This window comes from Phasianus colchicus, chromosome 1 (assembly GCF_987193195.1).
Source record: "Phasianus colchicus chromosome 1, bPhaCol1.hap1.1, whole genome shotgun sequence".
Lineage (NCBI taxonomy): Eukaryota > Metazoa > Chordata > Aves > Galliformes > Phasianidae > Phasianus > Phasianus colchicus.
This window is the reverse complement of record NC_143436.1, coordinates 56,368,917-56,383,672: the sequence shown is the minus strand read 5'-3', so window position 1 is coordinate 56,383,672 and position 14,756 is coordinate 56,368,917. Positions and strand designations below refer to the sequence as shown.

General features: G+C 36.7%; 1 protein-coding gene across 2 annotated transcripts in view; it reads left to right on the top strand.

Annotated features, from left to right (window-relative positions):
• Nucleotides 1-14,756, top strand: part of MYBPC1 (myosin binding protein C1) — a 74,200-nt gene that overhangs the window by 54,975 nt on the left and 4,469 nt on the right. Inside the window, exons 19-27 of one of the 2 annotated variants that reach the window (XM_031589715.2) lie at nucleotides 1,514-1,582; nucleotides 1,751-1,792; nucleotides 2,693-2,860; nucleotides 3,368-3,456; nucleotides 4,829-5,024; nucleotides 5,778-5,917; nucleotides 7,511-7,670; nucleotides 8,800-8,936; nucleotides 9,736-9,922. In XM_031589715.2, coding sequence (XP_031445575.2) covers nucleotides 1,514-1,582; nucleotides 1,751-1,792; nucleotides 2,693-2,860; nucleotides 3,368-3,456; nucleotides 4,829-5,024; nucleotides 5,778-5,917; nucleotides 7,511-7,670; nucleotides 8,800-8,936; nucleotides 9,736-9,922 — 1,188 coding nt within the window. The remainder of the gene's footprint in view (nucleotides 1-1,513; nucleotides 1,583-1,750; nucleotides 1,793-2,692; nucleotides 2,861-3,367; nucleotides 3,457-4,828; nucleotides 5,025-5,777; nucleotides 5,918-7,510; nucleotides 7,671-8,799; nucleotides 8,937-9,735; nucleotides 9,923-14,756) is intronic. The other variant, XM_090143893.1, reaches the window with a different exon arrangement.

Below are 14,756 nucleotides of genomic sequence, written 5' to 3'. Positions count from 1 at the left end.
GTAAGAAGAGTTGTGTTACTGAAATGTACATTATTTTCTCTACATGTTAACCTTTTTTTTCTTTCCTGCAATATTTCAATGCTTCCCTTTCTCAGCCCTTTCAGTGCCTCCTCTGTTTTGGACTAATTTATTCTATACTATTTAATATCTTTTTAACTTCAAGATACTTCTTATGACTGTCTTTATTCCTTCTGCTGTACCTATTTTTAATTCTCTATTTGTAAAATCATTTGTCTTCATTCCTTCACTGTCATCACTGACATAGCTTTAAAGAAGGTTTTTTGGAGCTTCCTTATTTCAGCATTCATTAGAGAAATCACAAGCTGAAAATAGGAAGTCAGAATATATGTATGTCATCTATATGTGTAATTATAATTTAGAGGAATCGTGTATGATGGACATCAGTTTGTCTTTGTGAAAATTGGTATTTCCCTTTAGCCTGAATCTCATAAGTTGATCAACATGGTGGACTCTTGGACTTCGTTAATTAAGGTCGTGCCTTGACAGCTCTCTATATATAACTGAATAGGAGTTTCATCATGTGTATATGCATCAGGCACTGCATGGGAATGAATAACACATTGTGTATGGATAAAGAACTCCCTTCCCTAGGGCTAGCTTACAGCATTCAACTTGAACCTCTTGTTTTGGTGTGCTAGAATAGACCAAGTCTTCTTGATACTGGATAAGTCGATTCTTAGCAATGTACTCTGCTGGCTGGTTCTTCTGTGGTATTTTAAGGCTGGCTTAATTTTCCCTTGGATGTTATGTTTATCTGCCTTTAAAGGGCCATTGTACCTGCAAATAATCTGTTTTCTTAGCTAGTAAATAGGCATTTTGGAGAGTCTCTGTTGGCTGAGATCCTTGTGAGTGTTCCCATCCAGGAACATGTGTAAATACTAAAAGTATTTTTATTATCCTGAAAATAGCCAAGTTCAGGCTTCCAAGAAATCCAGGGCAGTGATAGCTTTGATCAGGGAATAAAGCCTTAGTGATTACACTATATCTGTCATCATCTGTGATTTTCTTTCTGTGTTGCCTTTAGTTAAATGTGTTCTTCTCCTCTGTCTCCCTAAGTTTACTCTTCAAGACTTTTTTTTTCTGTCTCTCTCCTCAAAATTCTTCCCAGAGTTCCTTTTCTCTTCTATGATGTTTTCTCTTCTATGATGTGTTTTTTTTCTCCCATCATCATTTTGCTTCATTTGTCTCTTTTCCAAGTGTTCTTTCATCTCTTTCTTTTCATCTTTCCAGGGCTGTGATCAGCCCAAAGAAAGAACCAACTTCATCTCCTCCTCTTTCTTTATCCTTTAGCTTTCCTGTGAGAATAACTTTTCTTGATCTAGATGCCTCCTTCCCACCTCTTCCCACCTCTTTTCTACCTGCAAACTCCCTAAGTATAGATCCTCTAAGTCTTTAAAGTCTAGCATCTTTGCATACTTACTAACAGGAATTTGTAACCACTGACAAAATGCTCCATCTGTGTGAAAGTGAGTGTCTCTGATTAATTTTAAAGCTGGATTCTCACAAGGTATATCGACAGATCAGTCTGAGGAATTGATGGAGCCACCTTTCAACCTGGAAGGTATAGTATACAACAAGGGATTTAAAACCTTTAGTGAAAGAAAACTCTCTTTATAAAAGTAAACAAATTTCTGAGAGTACATGCACTCTCAGAGTTTGAAGCAGTGCATGTGTAAGGGAGGGGGAGGTGTTCAGGAAACACTCACTGATTACAATCCTCTTCTACTAGAACCTGAAGGAAGCAGCTTGAAGGAGAACTTAATTCCCAAAAGTAAGACACACACTTATGCAAATGTACGGCAGTGTTGTGGCTAAGTCTGCAGGGCACTTTATCTTATAGCAGTTCTCTTGTCTTTTATGCTAGCATTATAATGCTTACATCCTTACATGATGTGGAAAGTATCAGCAATGACTTACTACTGCACAAATCTGATTCCTAAGGTCAAGGCGCCAGCAGTGTTGAAGTGATCTGTGTTTTCAAGATAGGGTGAAAAGAAAGTATTGTTTGTATCAAAACTCATCTGAAAGACTGTACTGTTGCGATCACTCCATGGATTACATGCAACCGCTTTGGAGTAGGCTAAAAATTTGAGAATGTCTTCATTAAGTGAATAACTTGGATACAGACTTCTTCTTCTAAAGGCACCAGCAGAGATGGCATTTCATTGCAATGTGTAAATAGTCTGTGCTTTTCTCATCCCCACAGTCTCAGCGGTATTATCTAGGATAATAAGTACTTGTTTTAAATGTGAAATTATTTAAATGAATTCTCAAACCCTTTTCTCTCCGAAAAAGTTGTTAAAGCACTGATGAGTGTTTTTGGAGATACACTCTATGTCCTTCTTGTTTTCTATCAGCTGAATTAAAATGCTAATCTCTCTGGTACAATTAAATGATAGACACATTATTAAAACATTTACTTATTGATATGTATATATATATATAATATATATATAAAATTGACAAAAATCCAGTAAGAGTTGAAGCTTTTTTTTCAGTTATAATTAAAGTGAATCCATATCACATTGTTGAAGAAGACAGAAAAAAAAACAAGATGGATGCATCAGTATATAATGAATCAATTACCATTATGTAATTTTCCTTTTTGGTGCAGTAGATATATTTATAATTCCCTGTTCTTTTGATTCGTCCTCCTTTTTTCCTAAACTAGCTGATGAGTGGATTGTCGCTAACCCAGAACTGACAGACAAAACAAAGTTTACAATCACTGGTCTGCCGACTGGCTCAAAAATCCTTGTGAGAGTAAAAGCGGTGAATGCTGCAGGTGAAAGTGAACCTAGATACCACCCACAGCCTATCTTAGTCAAGGAAGTGATAGGTAAGATCCTCCTGCTTATGTCCTCCCACAAATATACTCTGCTTCCATGTTTAGTTCTGTGGGTTTTTTTTTTTGGGGGGGGGGGAGGGTTTGTTGTTGTTTTGTTTTTTATGGCTAATACTTTTAGTTAGAAGCTGATGATATGGCCTTACAAAACTATTTTGTAGTGACTAGAAGACATGTAAATGTCTTTACAAAAATCTGTTTAATTTTTTAAAATTTCATTTCTGAGCCTTTATAGCACAGGCTTTCAAGTCTTCTTCTACAGATCTTGATGTTCCTTTTTGAAGTAGCGCTAAGTACCCACCTATTCTTACCACCACAGCATGTGGTGTTATGAACACCAAAGGTGCACTGAATATGGGACCAAGAAATTTAGGATATCACTCACTGGCCACTTCTGGGAATTGCAGAAAATGCAGATTTCTGTTTATATTGATGCCCACTAGTACTGCCTTGGTTAGAAAAGAAAATAAATGTCAAACACAAGCTTTTGATTTTTTTCAGAACCTCCAAAGATTCGCCTACCAAGACACTTAAAACAAACCTATACTAGAAGAGTTGGAGAAACCGTAAATCTTGTTATTCCTTTCCAGGTAAGAATTAAAAACACTGACAGGAAAATACTCAATACTCATTTTTCTTATGTTACTGTCTCTTATCTTCTTTTTTTCTATGTAAGTTTGGGAGTCAAGTGAGTTCATTTGAATAGATGTGAGAGCACACAGAAGTACACAGGCACTTGAGAGCTTATGTCTTGATGTCTCAAAGAAATGATGACAAGCCAAATACTGAATTGTATAACTAGCTTAGACTGATTAGTCATCTGTCATCCACAGAACAATCCTACTACTCGACATTATGTGTAAGATAATCACTAGCACAGTGCAAAATGATTACACTGGCAGTAATTAGATATGGTAATATTTGATCATTGTGTTGTCTTGAGAGGGAGGTGAAGAGTGGGCAGAATTTCACTATCTCCTATAGGAAATGCAACTTTAAAATCCTTGAGATCACAGCTATAGGAAGAACATTTCCAAGGATATAGCACCTCTCACAGCAATGACTGCCCCTTTACCTATAGGGCCCTTATTCTTCTGAATTAAAAACTGTAATTTGATGTCTTCTCTGCACGCATAAAGGTGCTTGTTTCTACAAAGCTACTAGAAGTTTAATAAAAGCTTGATCACCAATACATGACAAAACACATTGTTTCAGAGAAACTAAAGAAATGTTCTCTAAAATAAGACATTTCAAAAGGGGTGAGAGTATTGGACAGCATTTGTAAATATTTTGCATCCAGCAGGCAAATCTCATGGTAAAACAAGTGGAATTCACTCCTATTTAGGTACTAAAATTGGGCATTACTATGCCACAACTATATGCACTTCTCCTCAAAAGAAGTCAAGCCAGTCTATCTAACAACTATTCCAAGTGCTTCGCAATGAAAGAAGAGAATTCAGAATCCCTGGAGCTTTAATCCACTATTTAGGTGCCCAGCAGTGTAGAAAATGTAGGCAGTTCCAGAAGGGGAAGAAATTTGTTGTGCATTTTCTTTTTTTTATCGATTTTCTTAAAAAAAAAAAAAAAAGAAAGAAAGAAAAAAAAAAGGCGGGGAAAGGAAGGAAGGAAGGAAGGAAGGACAGAAGGAAGGAAGGAAGGAAGGAAGGAAGGAAGGAAGGAAGGAAGGAAGGAAGGAAGGAAGGAAAGAAGGAAGGAAGGAAGGAAGAAAAATATTTAAATATTTGTTCAGTTTATTCAGAAAACAGAGAAAATACAAATATTTTTATCTATTGAAGGAAACAAAAAAAGTTGCATTTTAGGTAAATTAATGGGATTGCATCTGAAATTCTGTATGATTTAAAAAAGAATTTTCACTGCTTCTCTCAGGACAAATTCCTCTTTGTAACTAATGCTCTTTTCTCTCTGAAAAGAATGTATAAATTGTTTCCTAACTTCTTACAGGGAAGACCAAGGGCAAAAGTATCATGGCAGAAAAATGGTTCTCCAATAGACAAGAACCAAATCAACATTCGCAACACTGAGAACGACACCATCATTTTTATCCGAAAGGCAGAAAGGAGCCACTCTGGAGAATATGACATGAAAGTGGAAGTAGAGAATTTGGTGGATAAAGCTACAATAGATATTCAAATTGTTGGTATGTTTTGAGAAACTGAAGCACATGCATGGCAGAGAAGAAGACTTCAGCCTTCTTCTATACAAGCTTATAGCTGTAAAAACAGAGGAATCTTTTCTCTACATCCAATTACTTGGCTATAGATTTGTAGTCTCTAATTAAAACTTCCTACATAATGGCATGAGCTTGTTTGAACATGCCAGTCTCTTTTTTTCAGTTTTGATTATCATGTTCTTGTTTATTTAGGATGCAAGCCTTTTCCTTTTGACTGGTATCCATAAACAAAAATGGTTTCATAGTAAGTTTGTCGCAAGTGTAACATGGAAGAAATTCTAAATTTTGGAAGTACATGAAAGCAGGAAAGAAAGACGAGAAAAAACATTTACTTACAATTTTTACCAACATATTATTTACATAATACACATAATAATAATTGACATTTCCTGTCTTAAGAACAATTTTTCAACTAATTATCAGATTTTCAAAATGTCACACCTATCTGCAACTAAAGAGCATATGTACCTTATAAACCATATTCAAAAAGTGGTGCAGTTAGGATTTTTGTGATTCTGGCATGGGTTAACTGTTGAAAGTTTTATTTTGCAGTCTCAGCATTTTTTGGACATTGAGTATGGCATGTGCATGTGTAAGAAAGGGACAAAGCGAATGAAGTGGAATATATATCTAGAAAAGAGACAAAGTGGAAGATGTGTGTAAGAAAGAGAAAGAACAGAAATATTATGAAAAATGATGACTGCCATATTTTCATTACAGATCGCCCAGGCCCACCAGAGATTGTAACTATTGAGGACGTCTGGGGAGAGAATGTAAATTTATCATGGAAGCCACCAAAAGATGATGGCAATGCTGCCATTACTGGGTACACTATTCAAAAAGCAGATAAGAAGAGTATGGTAAGTAATAAGATGTTTAAAAGGGCTGATGTATCCATGAAGCTCTTCTTTTTAAAAATATAAAGCTTTATAATAATTACTGAAGGAGGACAAAGCATTGACTGGTTAATTTTTATGACAACCCACAAGGTATTTCTAAAAATTCTAAGGATTTTCTGGCTCCAAAAAGCCTTCGACATGAAAAGGCAATAACAAGCAAGATATTTTTATCATTGTCATTAAACTAACATGAAATGTAAACTCCCTTAAAAGACAGCAGTTGGATTCTTACATTTAATGCTTATTGCAAAACACTGGAAAACTGGGACAACATTTTTGGAGTTGTGTTATCTAAAGGAATCCTTTTGCCCACTGCCTAGAAAACTCAGTAAGTTGACCTGCTTCATGCTCTGATCAATTCATTCCTCCTGTGGATCTATTTCCCTTCCCATTCTTCAGTCTTAATCTGTCTTCAAATTGCAAGAGATTTTCTTCCAGAAGAAGAAATGTTCCCTGTCTTTGAGTTACTGCCAGAGGAAGAAAGCAACAACAGCAGTGTCTAGGGCCCAGAGTGTCATGAGTCATTCAGGTCATAGTTCCTTCATATTCTCCGTGGTGATGAATTTTGCAATTCTGGCACAGCTGTCATTCCACAGCAAACCATTTTGCCAAAAGAGAGCTCCTTAGCAATAGGTCCTCAGAGGAGTACAGCAAACTCCACAGATTACATGGGATGGCAGTCCATCAGTTTCTGAGAAATCTAAAATAAACTGACTTTTGAAGACAATCAAATATCAATCAAATCAAACACCAATGCGAACTGTGGCATAGGAAACTCAGCAAAAGTGTGTTTAAAAAAAGAAAAAACTCTGCATGGCAGAGTCAGTAAAAGCAAAAACATTGTTGTCGTACTTTACTTTATGTTAACATAAATTATTTATGTTAATGTATTACTATAATTTTAACATAAACCTTTTTTTTTAAATCTCAGTTTGCTATGTAGGTATTACATACTAGGATATAGTTTACGTGTCCTATTATGGCTTGAAGAGCAAAGTACTAAAATCCTCCTCTCCACCTGAGTCTTTAAACATTTCTTTTGCTCCAGAGGGATCACCTGGTTGAGTGTATGCTCTTCACAAACATTCAACCTGTGGAAGAGGGGGTACATTAGTGCATTGCCCCTCGTGAGTATGTGTCACAGCCCAGGGCTTTGTTCTTCTCTCCAGTCTGCAGTTTTCTTATCTGCAGCAGTACTTGTTCAGTCAGTAGTGTAGAAGAGAAATGAAGGAGCCTACCTTGCCTCACAAAGAATGACCTTTGTAATGCTGAATTTCCCAAACAGAAACCTTTGGGCTAACAGAGTGTAACCATTCAATAGGATCCACTTTCCATTCAGCCTTCACTTCTCAGTAGTGAACTCTGCGTATGCTCATTATCACTCATGTCAGATGGAATAATTAATTACTGTTTACTTCAGCACATTACTCTTCATTAACATTCCTTTAAGAGAAAACTGTACTATCCCAAGGTCAATGATCCTTCCAAGCAACATACGTGTGAAAGGTGCACTGCGCTGCAGGGAAGCTTAGCCTCTGTGTTTGTATGTTTCAGGAATGGTTCACGGTAATTGAGCACTATCACCGCACCAGTGCCACCATTAATGAGCTCGTCATAGGAAACGAGTACTACTTCCGGGTCTTCGCTGAAAACATGTGCGGCCTCAGCGAGGATGCAACAATGACCAAAGAGAGTGCTTTGATTGCAAAAGATGGTTAGCTAATTAGCTTTTCCTTATTGAAAGGGATGGGGTGTGTGTGGAGTCTGGAAGGTGATTAGACGTAAAAGCCATAGATGAGGCACAGTGGATAGCTAGGACATTTCATATTAGGACTTTGTTGTTTGTCCACATAGCTTATAAGTTTTTCTATGGAGTGGGACATTTTTTCCATGTTCTGTCACTTACTGTGGTCTTGGATATCACACTCATATGACACCACTGGCAGATGTAAGTCAACAAGAGTTGGAAGAGGAGCAAAGCAGTTGCTCTGTTAAGAGCCATGAGCCGTGGCCTCTCCATGGAGACTCAGCTCCAGCTATGCCAGTGCTGCAGTACATTTCGGGGCCAAGCCAACAAATAAGCTTAACCACTTGCTTCACCTCTCTAGCATGTGAATCTGGACAAAATGAATCTCTGCTATCAAAAGTTCTGATATTTCAGAAACTGTCAGCTTGGAAGAGCAATGTAAACCTGAAAAAATAAGTGTCTCTTTATGGAAGGAAAATTCCACAAATTGATAGTTCAGCTGAAGAAGTTGGTTAGTTGTGTTTTTCTGAAAGGAAGGAATACATAATTGCCATGATATAAACACAGACAATCCGTACAACCCACATGGGCAGGCTGAAAGACTAGAAGTCAGGGATAAAAGGAATACACTTCCACTATTAAAAAGAAAAGTGCATTTCTGTTAGAAATGGGATCACAAATGAAAAGAGAGCTATAGGAATTGCTTTTCATCACTGCTTACTCAACTCTGTCATGAAAGTCAGGCCTAGACTGTACTGTAGCCAGTACCGGAGATTGGAAAATGTTTCAGTGACACGAAGGTGTCTGTTGAAGCCTGTGCACAGGGAAAGATGTCAGTCTGTCCAGCTGTCTTTATTTGGTACACCATCTACTCATGAGACAAAGAGAAACTCTCAGAACTCTATATCAAAAGGGCAATAGTCAATTCCCAAGTCCCCTTCCAGCCTCCCTGATGATTGAAATTACTACACCAGACTGATTCCTAAACCATTGCAGGTCAGAATAGATGCAGACTCTCTGTAACTTTTCAAGATGTTTGGGTATTTAGTTATACTACAACACTAGTCTTTATTAATGCATTGTTTTCATTTTATAGGTAAAGTCTACAAATACCCAGTTTACGATGACTTTGACTTCACTGAACGACCACTGTTTACTCAGCCTCTAATTAACACGTTTGCTGTAGCTGGTTACAATGCTACTTTGAACTGCAGCGTTCGGGGCAACCCCAAGGTACAGCACAGCAGTGTCAGTTAACTCATGAGAAAGTTTAACCCAACAACAAAAACTGTAATACAATTTTTACTATACAAAGCTGGGTGAAGAAAAGGAGGGGTGTGGGACCTGTGTTATAGGTGTTATAACAGTTATGAAATCCCCAGATGATACAGGGAAACGGCAAAACCTCAGGAAATGTGGGGTTGTACAGAGACCTACCTACACTGACAGTAAAGGTTGTTATTAAAGTGAAGCCATAAGTATTCTACAGAAAGATAATTATGCTTTTAGTAAATGCACTGTGGGAATGCTCTGGGAATGCATAACTTCTTAGTTCCATTGTATCTTCCAATTTGAGTTACATATTAATGAGATTTATTTTCTGCGATGAAAATTCAGTCTAGTAAAATGGGAACTCTGGAGAGTTTAAGAACATATTCACTTTCCAACAGCTTGTGGCCATTCTTTCTGAAAATCACTGTTAAAAACATGCTTTCTGTTCTGATTCAGAGTAACTGGATATCAAAAGATAAAGCTGAGATGTCTGCTGTTATTACAAAACATCTTATATTGATAACAAGTTTATATTTATGTCTTTAATTACATGATGGGAACTGCACTGAACAACTCCGAAACAGAGGCATGATGTAGCCTGTATTTAAGTTTAGTTAATGGTTAGCTTCCCTTCTATCTCTATTTTATCTACTTTGTACCATTTCTGAATTACTCAGCATTAACAGAGCATCACAAGCAGTGGTAAAACATTTCCATTTGTAGGTTTCTGCATATGGGTCTTCTTTTGTTTCTACCACAGCCCAAAATAACCTGGCTGAAAAACAAGGTTGCTATACTGAATGACCCAAGGTACCGAATGTTCGGCAACCAAGGTGTCTGTACCTTGGAGATCCGCAAACCCAGTCCATATGATGGAGGCACTTACACTTGCAGAGCTGTCAATGAACTCGGAGAGGCAGAAGTTGATTGCAAACTGGAAGTAAAAGGTAAGGGTTTTAATTCATTGCAAATGTACTGTTCATCTGAACACCATTTACACAGGAGACAAAAGCATGCAAGGCAAAAGCAAAAGGAGATTAAACAGGTTTTTAGCTTTCCCTGATGAAAGTAACTCAGTGTTAGTACAAAATAAACTACGTTGGCAGCATTGTTTTCTCTTTGAGGGCTGTGTTGTACTTAACGCTGTATCTTTTTCTTCTCCTTAGCCCCAGTTCAAACATTCAGTGTTTGAAAGGACTCTTTCACAAGTGACACAATGATAGAACATAACTCTCAAAGCTCTGGTAAACTCTAATAAGACTCAGCCATGGAACTTTTTGAGAAAATGTTAAAAAATCATCCTGAATAGGATACAGGTCTCTGCATGAAGTGGAAAGGAGAGAAGAGAAGAAGGAAGAAACATTAATTCATGGCAGATATTGTCTGCTTTAAAAGGGCACATTAAACAAAACATTTGTTTCCAAGGAAAACTTGTTAATGTAGTTTGTTAGCAAAATCACGGAGCAACACAAGAACTGTTGCCAAGAACACAAGCTAGCTGATATAATTAATGAATTTATTTTAGGAGCAAAGTATTTTAAATGTTATTTTGCAAATACAGGGAAAGAGGAGAAGCTTTAGCATTGACTGGGACACCAAGAATGACAAGAGGATTTGGATTGGACTACTGGTTAATTTTTGTGAAAATTGTACTTTCAGAAAATTAGACCCTGGCAACAGATGTGGTCATATTTAACTGCATTAACTTTCACCAAAGGGTTTTACTTCAACCATGAAATAAGCATTTCTGAAAAAATGAATGTGAAGTTGTAAGTAAGGAAAGCTGCCTACACAGAGCCAATAGGAAGTGTTTAAGTCAGGAGTGTAGAGGGAATTTAGGCTATCTAAATATGGTCCTAATTTTATTATTTCTATCATGCTTGCCTATAAAGAAAACTATACTATTTAATATCCTCAAGCATTGTATTGTGTTGATTTTAGATTTCACTTTCCATTTTCTGTGTTTTCTGATGCATCTTGTCCCACAGCTCAAATCTGCTAGCAAGAAGCCACTGCAATAAATATTCAGCCTATGAACCTGTACTTTTAACTAATATAATGAAAGTATGCATAATATCACGTTTCTTAACTGTCATGATTTATTTTTATGTTGTTGTTTGAAAGGTAATGTCCTTGAACTGGATATATGAATCTTTTCCATAATCACAAGAAAATTTTCTATTTCACAGCACAGCAGAAGACCTCATCACCTGGGAAGGTTGCTTCATCTATTTTTTATACTCATATATATTCATCTATTTTTTTATACAGCAGGCAAAGTCCAGGTTAATTTGCTATTCCATCAAACTTTCTAAGTCCCCAGGCCTTAATGTCCTTAAAAAAGACAAAAATCACCTTTGATCAATACTGACAGAAATTTAATTGTTTACGATTACATATTTATGTAATGCTATGTGAAGTAGGCTGGAAATGGTTGGATACTTTTCCAATCAAATAAAAGTAATTTATCTAGGGAGAAAAAAAGTTACAGTTCTGTTTACTAGAGTGATTACTAGGTACATGTGAGATTATGTCCTTGAGGATCTTTGCTGAGAAATATCTACCTAATGTTCCTATGTCCAGTTTTCTGACTAGTGTCCTGAAATAGAGAGCACACAATCCATTATGTTTGAATGCTTCCAGGTCTTTCCCAAATACAGCTTTCCACAATGGTTGAATTAAAGATTATATAAAAATACATATATTTATGTATCTTGCTACATGGCAACTTACACTTAGAATAGTGAAGAACTAGAACAGCAGAGGTTGTAGAGCTTTTGGTACCATGAGAATTTTAGAGGAATGACAGCAGTAAAATTTGTTGTTGGGTTACAGTATGCACTAAATGATGCCTCAAGATTGCTTCTAGCTCTGTGATTTTAAGTCACTTCCTAACATAGCCAACAAACCCTAGCACCTCAGTCAAATTAAAGCATACCTCTGATCATCCATCTCAAAAGAAATCTCAGATAGAGTTTGGGCTTAGGGCATCATGTCCTGAGGGCTGTAGTAATCATCATACCAGCTGGTTGCAGCACATCCTGCAGCCTCACTTGCTCTGATGCCCTATCTTGGAATTGTAACTGAACCCATCTACATTGGGTCCAATAGTTGCTAAGTGAGAAAGAGAATGTAAGAATACTCTCTGTAGACAAAGTTCAGACTATCCTTCTCATTTTTTTTTAATAAACCCTCCCACACTCATTGACTCCAATGTCTGGAACACAAACACTTCTAGATTCATAAATACCTTATTTTTTTTTCTCAAATAAGTAATATTTTCTTTAAAAGATCAACTGAAAAACTATAATATTACTCCACAGACATCTTACTCGGAACATTTGATTCTACAGTGTTTTGGGTTTGCATCACACCTGAAAGAAATCCTGAAAAATACTGTCCATTAAGCATCCCATCTGGGCTGCATGCTGTTTCTTTCCCCTTAGCTATGTGACAGATTCCTTCATTAACACAAAGCTCCTAATTATGGCATGCTTCAGAGGCCAATCTCATACCATCACCTGGAGCAGCCCCACTCCTTCCTACCACGCCTGCTTGGTCTGTGTTTCCTTCCCAGCACTGTGGGCTGTGAGTCCTTGCCCTCATTGAGATCCCCCTCTGCATCCTGGCAGGCCTATTGGCCACTGTTTGAAGTCTCCTGACTTCAGTCCGTAGGGTTTAGACGCTGGACACCTGTTGCAAGGATTCAGTGCTGATGCTCTTAACATGACTGGCAGTTCAACTGATGAATTCAAAGGGAATAGGATTAAGCAAAGACAGCAGCTGTAGCTTGACAAACCAGCATAGGCTTGGGGTTTGCTATATGACACAGACAAATGCAACAAGTATTAAATGAACATAAAAACATAACTGAATCTTATTTCAACCTTCTATCGACGTATGTGTTGAACTCACAGTCTTTAAGTTTCCCAGCTTGTCTGTTCATTTAGTAGGGTTCTTCGGATGACTGCACTTCAAAATGACACACAGAATTATGGAGTCTGAATTGCTAGAAATGGATTGTGTTTGGAAATGTGCGTGTGCATGTGTACATTTCTATATCTTTAAACTGGTGTGACTTTAGTCAAGAAAATAATGTTCGGGGTATGAATCTGTAATGTTGAGATGCAGTTGAATATTGCCTGACCAAGAACAACAGGCTCTAGGAAATGCTATGTATCTGGTGAATGTATGAGCTACAGTGGTATTACTGGAGACATTGGCATGGTAAGTCATGCTAAAGAGCACTGTGCCATGCAGAAGTATATATTACAGTAATTGCATTTTCTTAATAATGGAGAAAAGAATCTCTAGCCAACTATGTCTGGCACGCTGGAAATCTGAAGATTATCATGCGTGTATATATGCTCAATTTGAGGAATGCCATGGAAGAATTACAGACAGAACAGTCTAGGATTCAGTTTTGCATGGTGTTTGAAAAACAGACCAGCCATGAATGCTATGGTTGGACCACGTAGTCTTAGCGGTCTTTTCCAACCTTAATGATTCATGATTCCATGATTCTATGAATACTCTGACTATGAACGTTATCACCATGCTACAATTTTCTACTTTTCTAGCCATTTACAGTATTTGAGGTGACAAATCTAAATTTCTACTTGCTACTAAATTTATTGCTCATTTTCTGAAAAAGTATTAATGCTAATTATGATAATTATGAGCACCAATAATAATAATAACTAAAAATAATAAATCCTTATTTATCTTTAAAAGAAGATCCCACGTTTGCTGATGTTAGTTGAGAGACATTGCTTCACTCGTCTGTTTTCAGTTTTGCTGAGTGAACTTAAAGAAGGCTGCTCAGAGAGCTGCTCCGTATGATTGCATGTCCAATTTTTTCATAGATATAACTGTGCTGAAAAAGATCATGTAATACAACTTAGAAACAAGAATACCTCTATTTTGAAAGATGATGCATACACAGAATCTCATGATATATTTTTCATATCCATTTTACTAAGGAAAACAAAAAGAATCAACAAATTTGTATTCTAAATATATTGAGGTAGATCCTTAAGTATGGCTTTAAATCTCTATTTATGTAAGGAAATGATTTTGTATCAGGTTCATTGAGGTCAAGGAAAAAATCAGATAGAACACTGCACTTCTTTTCATCATGAAATGTGTTTTTAGACTACGTTTGTCTTAAGAATGAACTGAAGATCGGTGGTCATTCTGGTCGATTGATGGTAACAAAGATGCTGTGTGAAAAAAATATAATAAAAATATGGTTTTAAAATCAACTTGGAAGAATTTCAAATGCGAATAAATACCACTATAAATATTCTAATTCTGCAGTGATATATCAAGGAGTAATTAATCCAGGAGAACCAATCTTCATGGCGGGGAATAAGCAGGTTTATAATGAGTATAATCCTCTGGCCATTCCATTTCATTCCCTTCCTCTCTTTTCACACTGAAACGCATTTTCTGCATGCAAAGTGTGTATTTATTTGCTTTCTTTAGATTAAACTAGCTGGTGTCTCATGGCATACTAAGTCTATGCCACATGAGCAAAGAAGGCCAAATTAATCAAGAATATAGGAATTTAACAGCAGAGTTACAAAAGTTTTAGCTATGCTTCTGCTATGTCACTGAGAATAAAGTTACTTGTATATATGAAGAATTAATTTAGTAACTGTGCCTACTATTTACTGGAACACTTAGACTTTTGTAGGAGACAGAATTTTGTATCTCAGCAACTGGCTCTCGGTCAGTTTGTAGAATTACTGAAATAACAGAAGCATCATGAAGTCATTT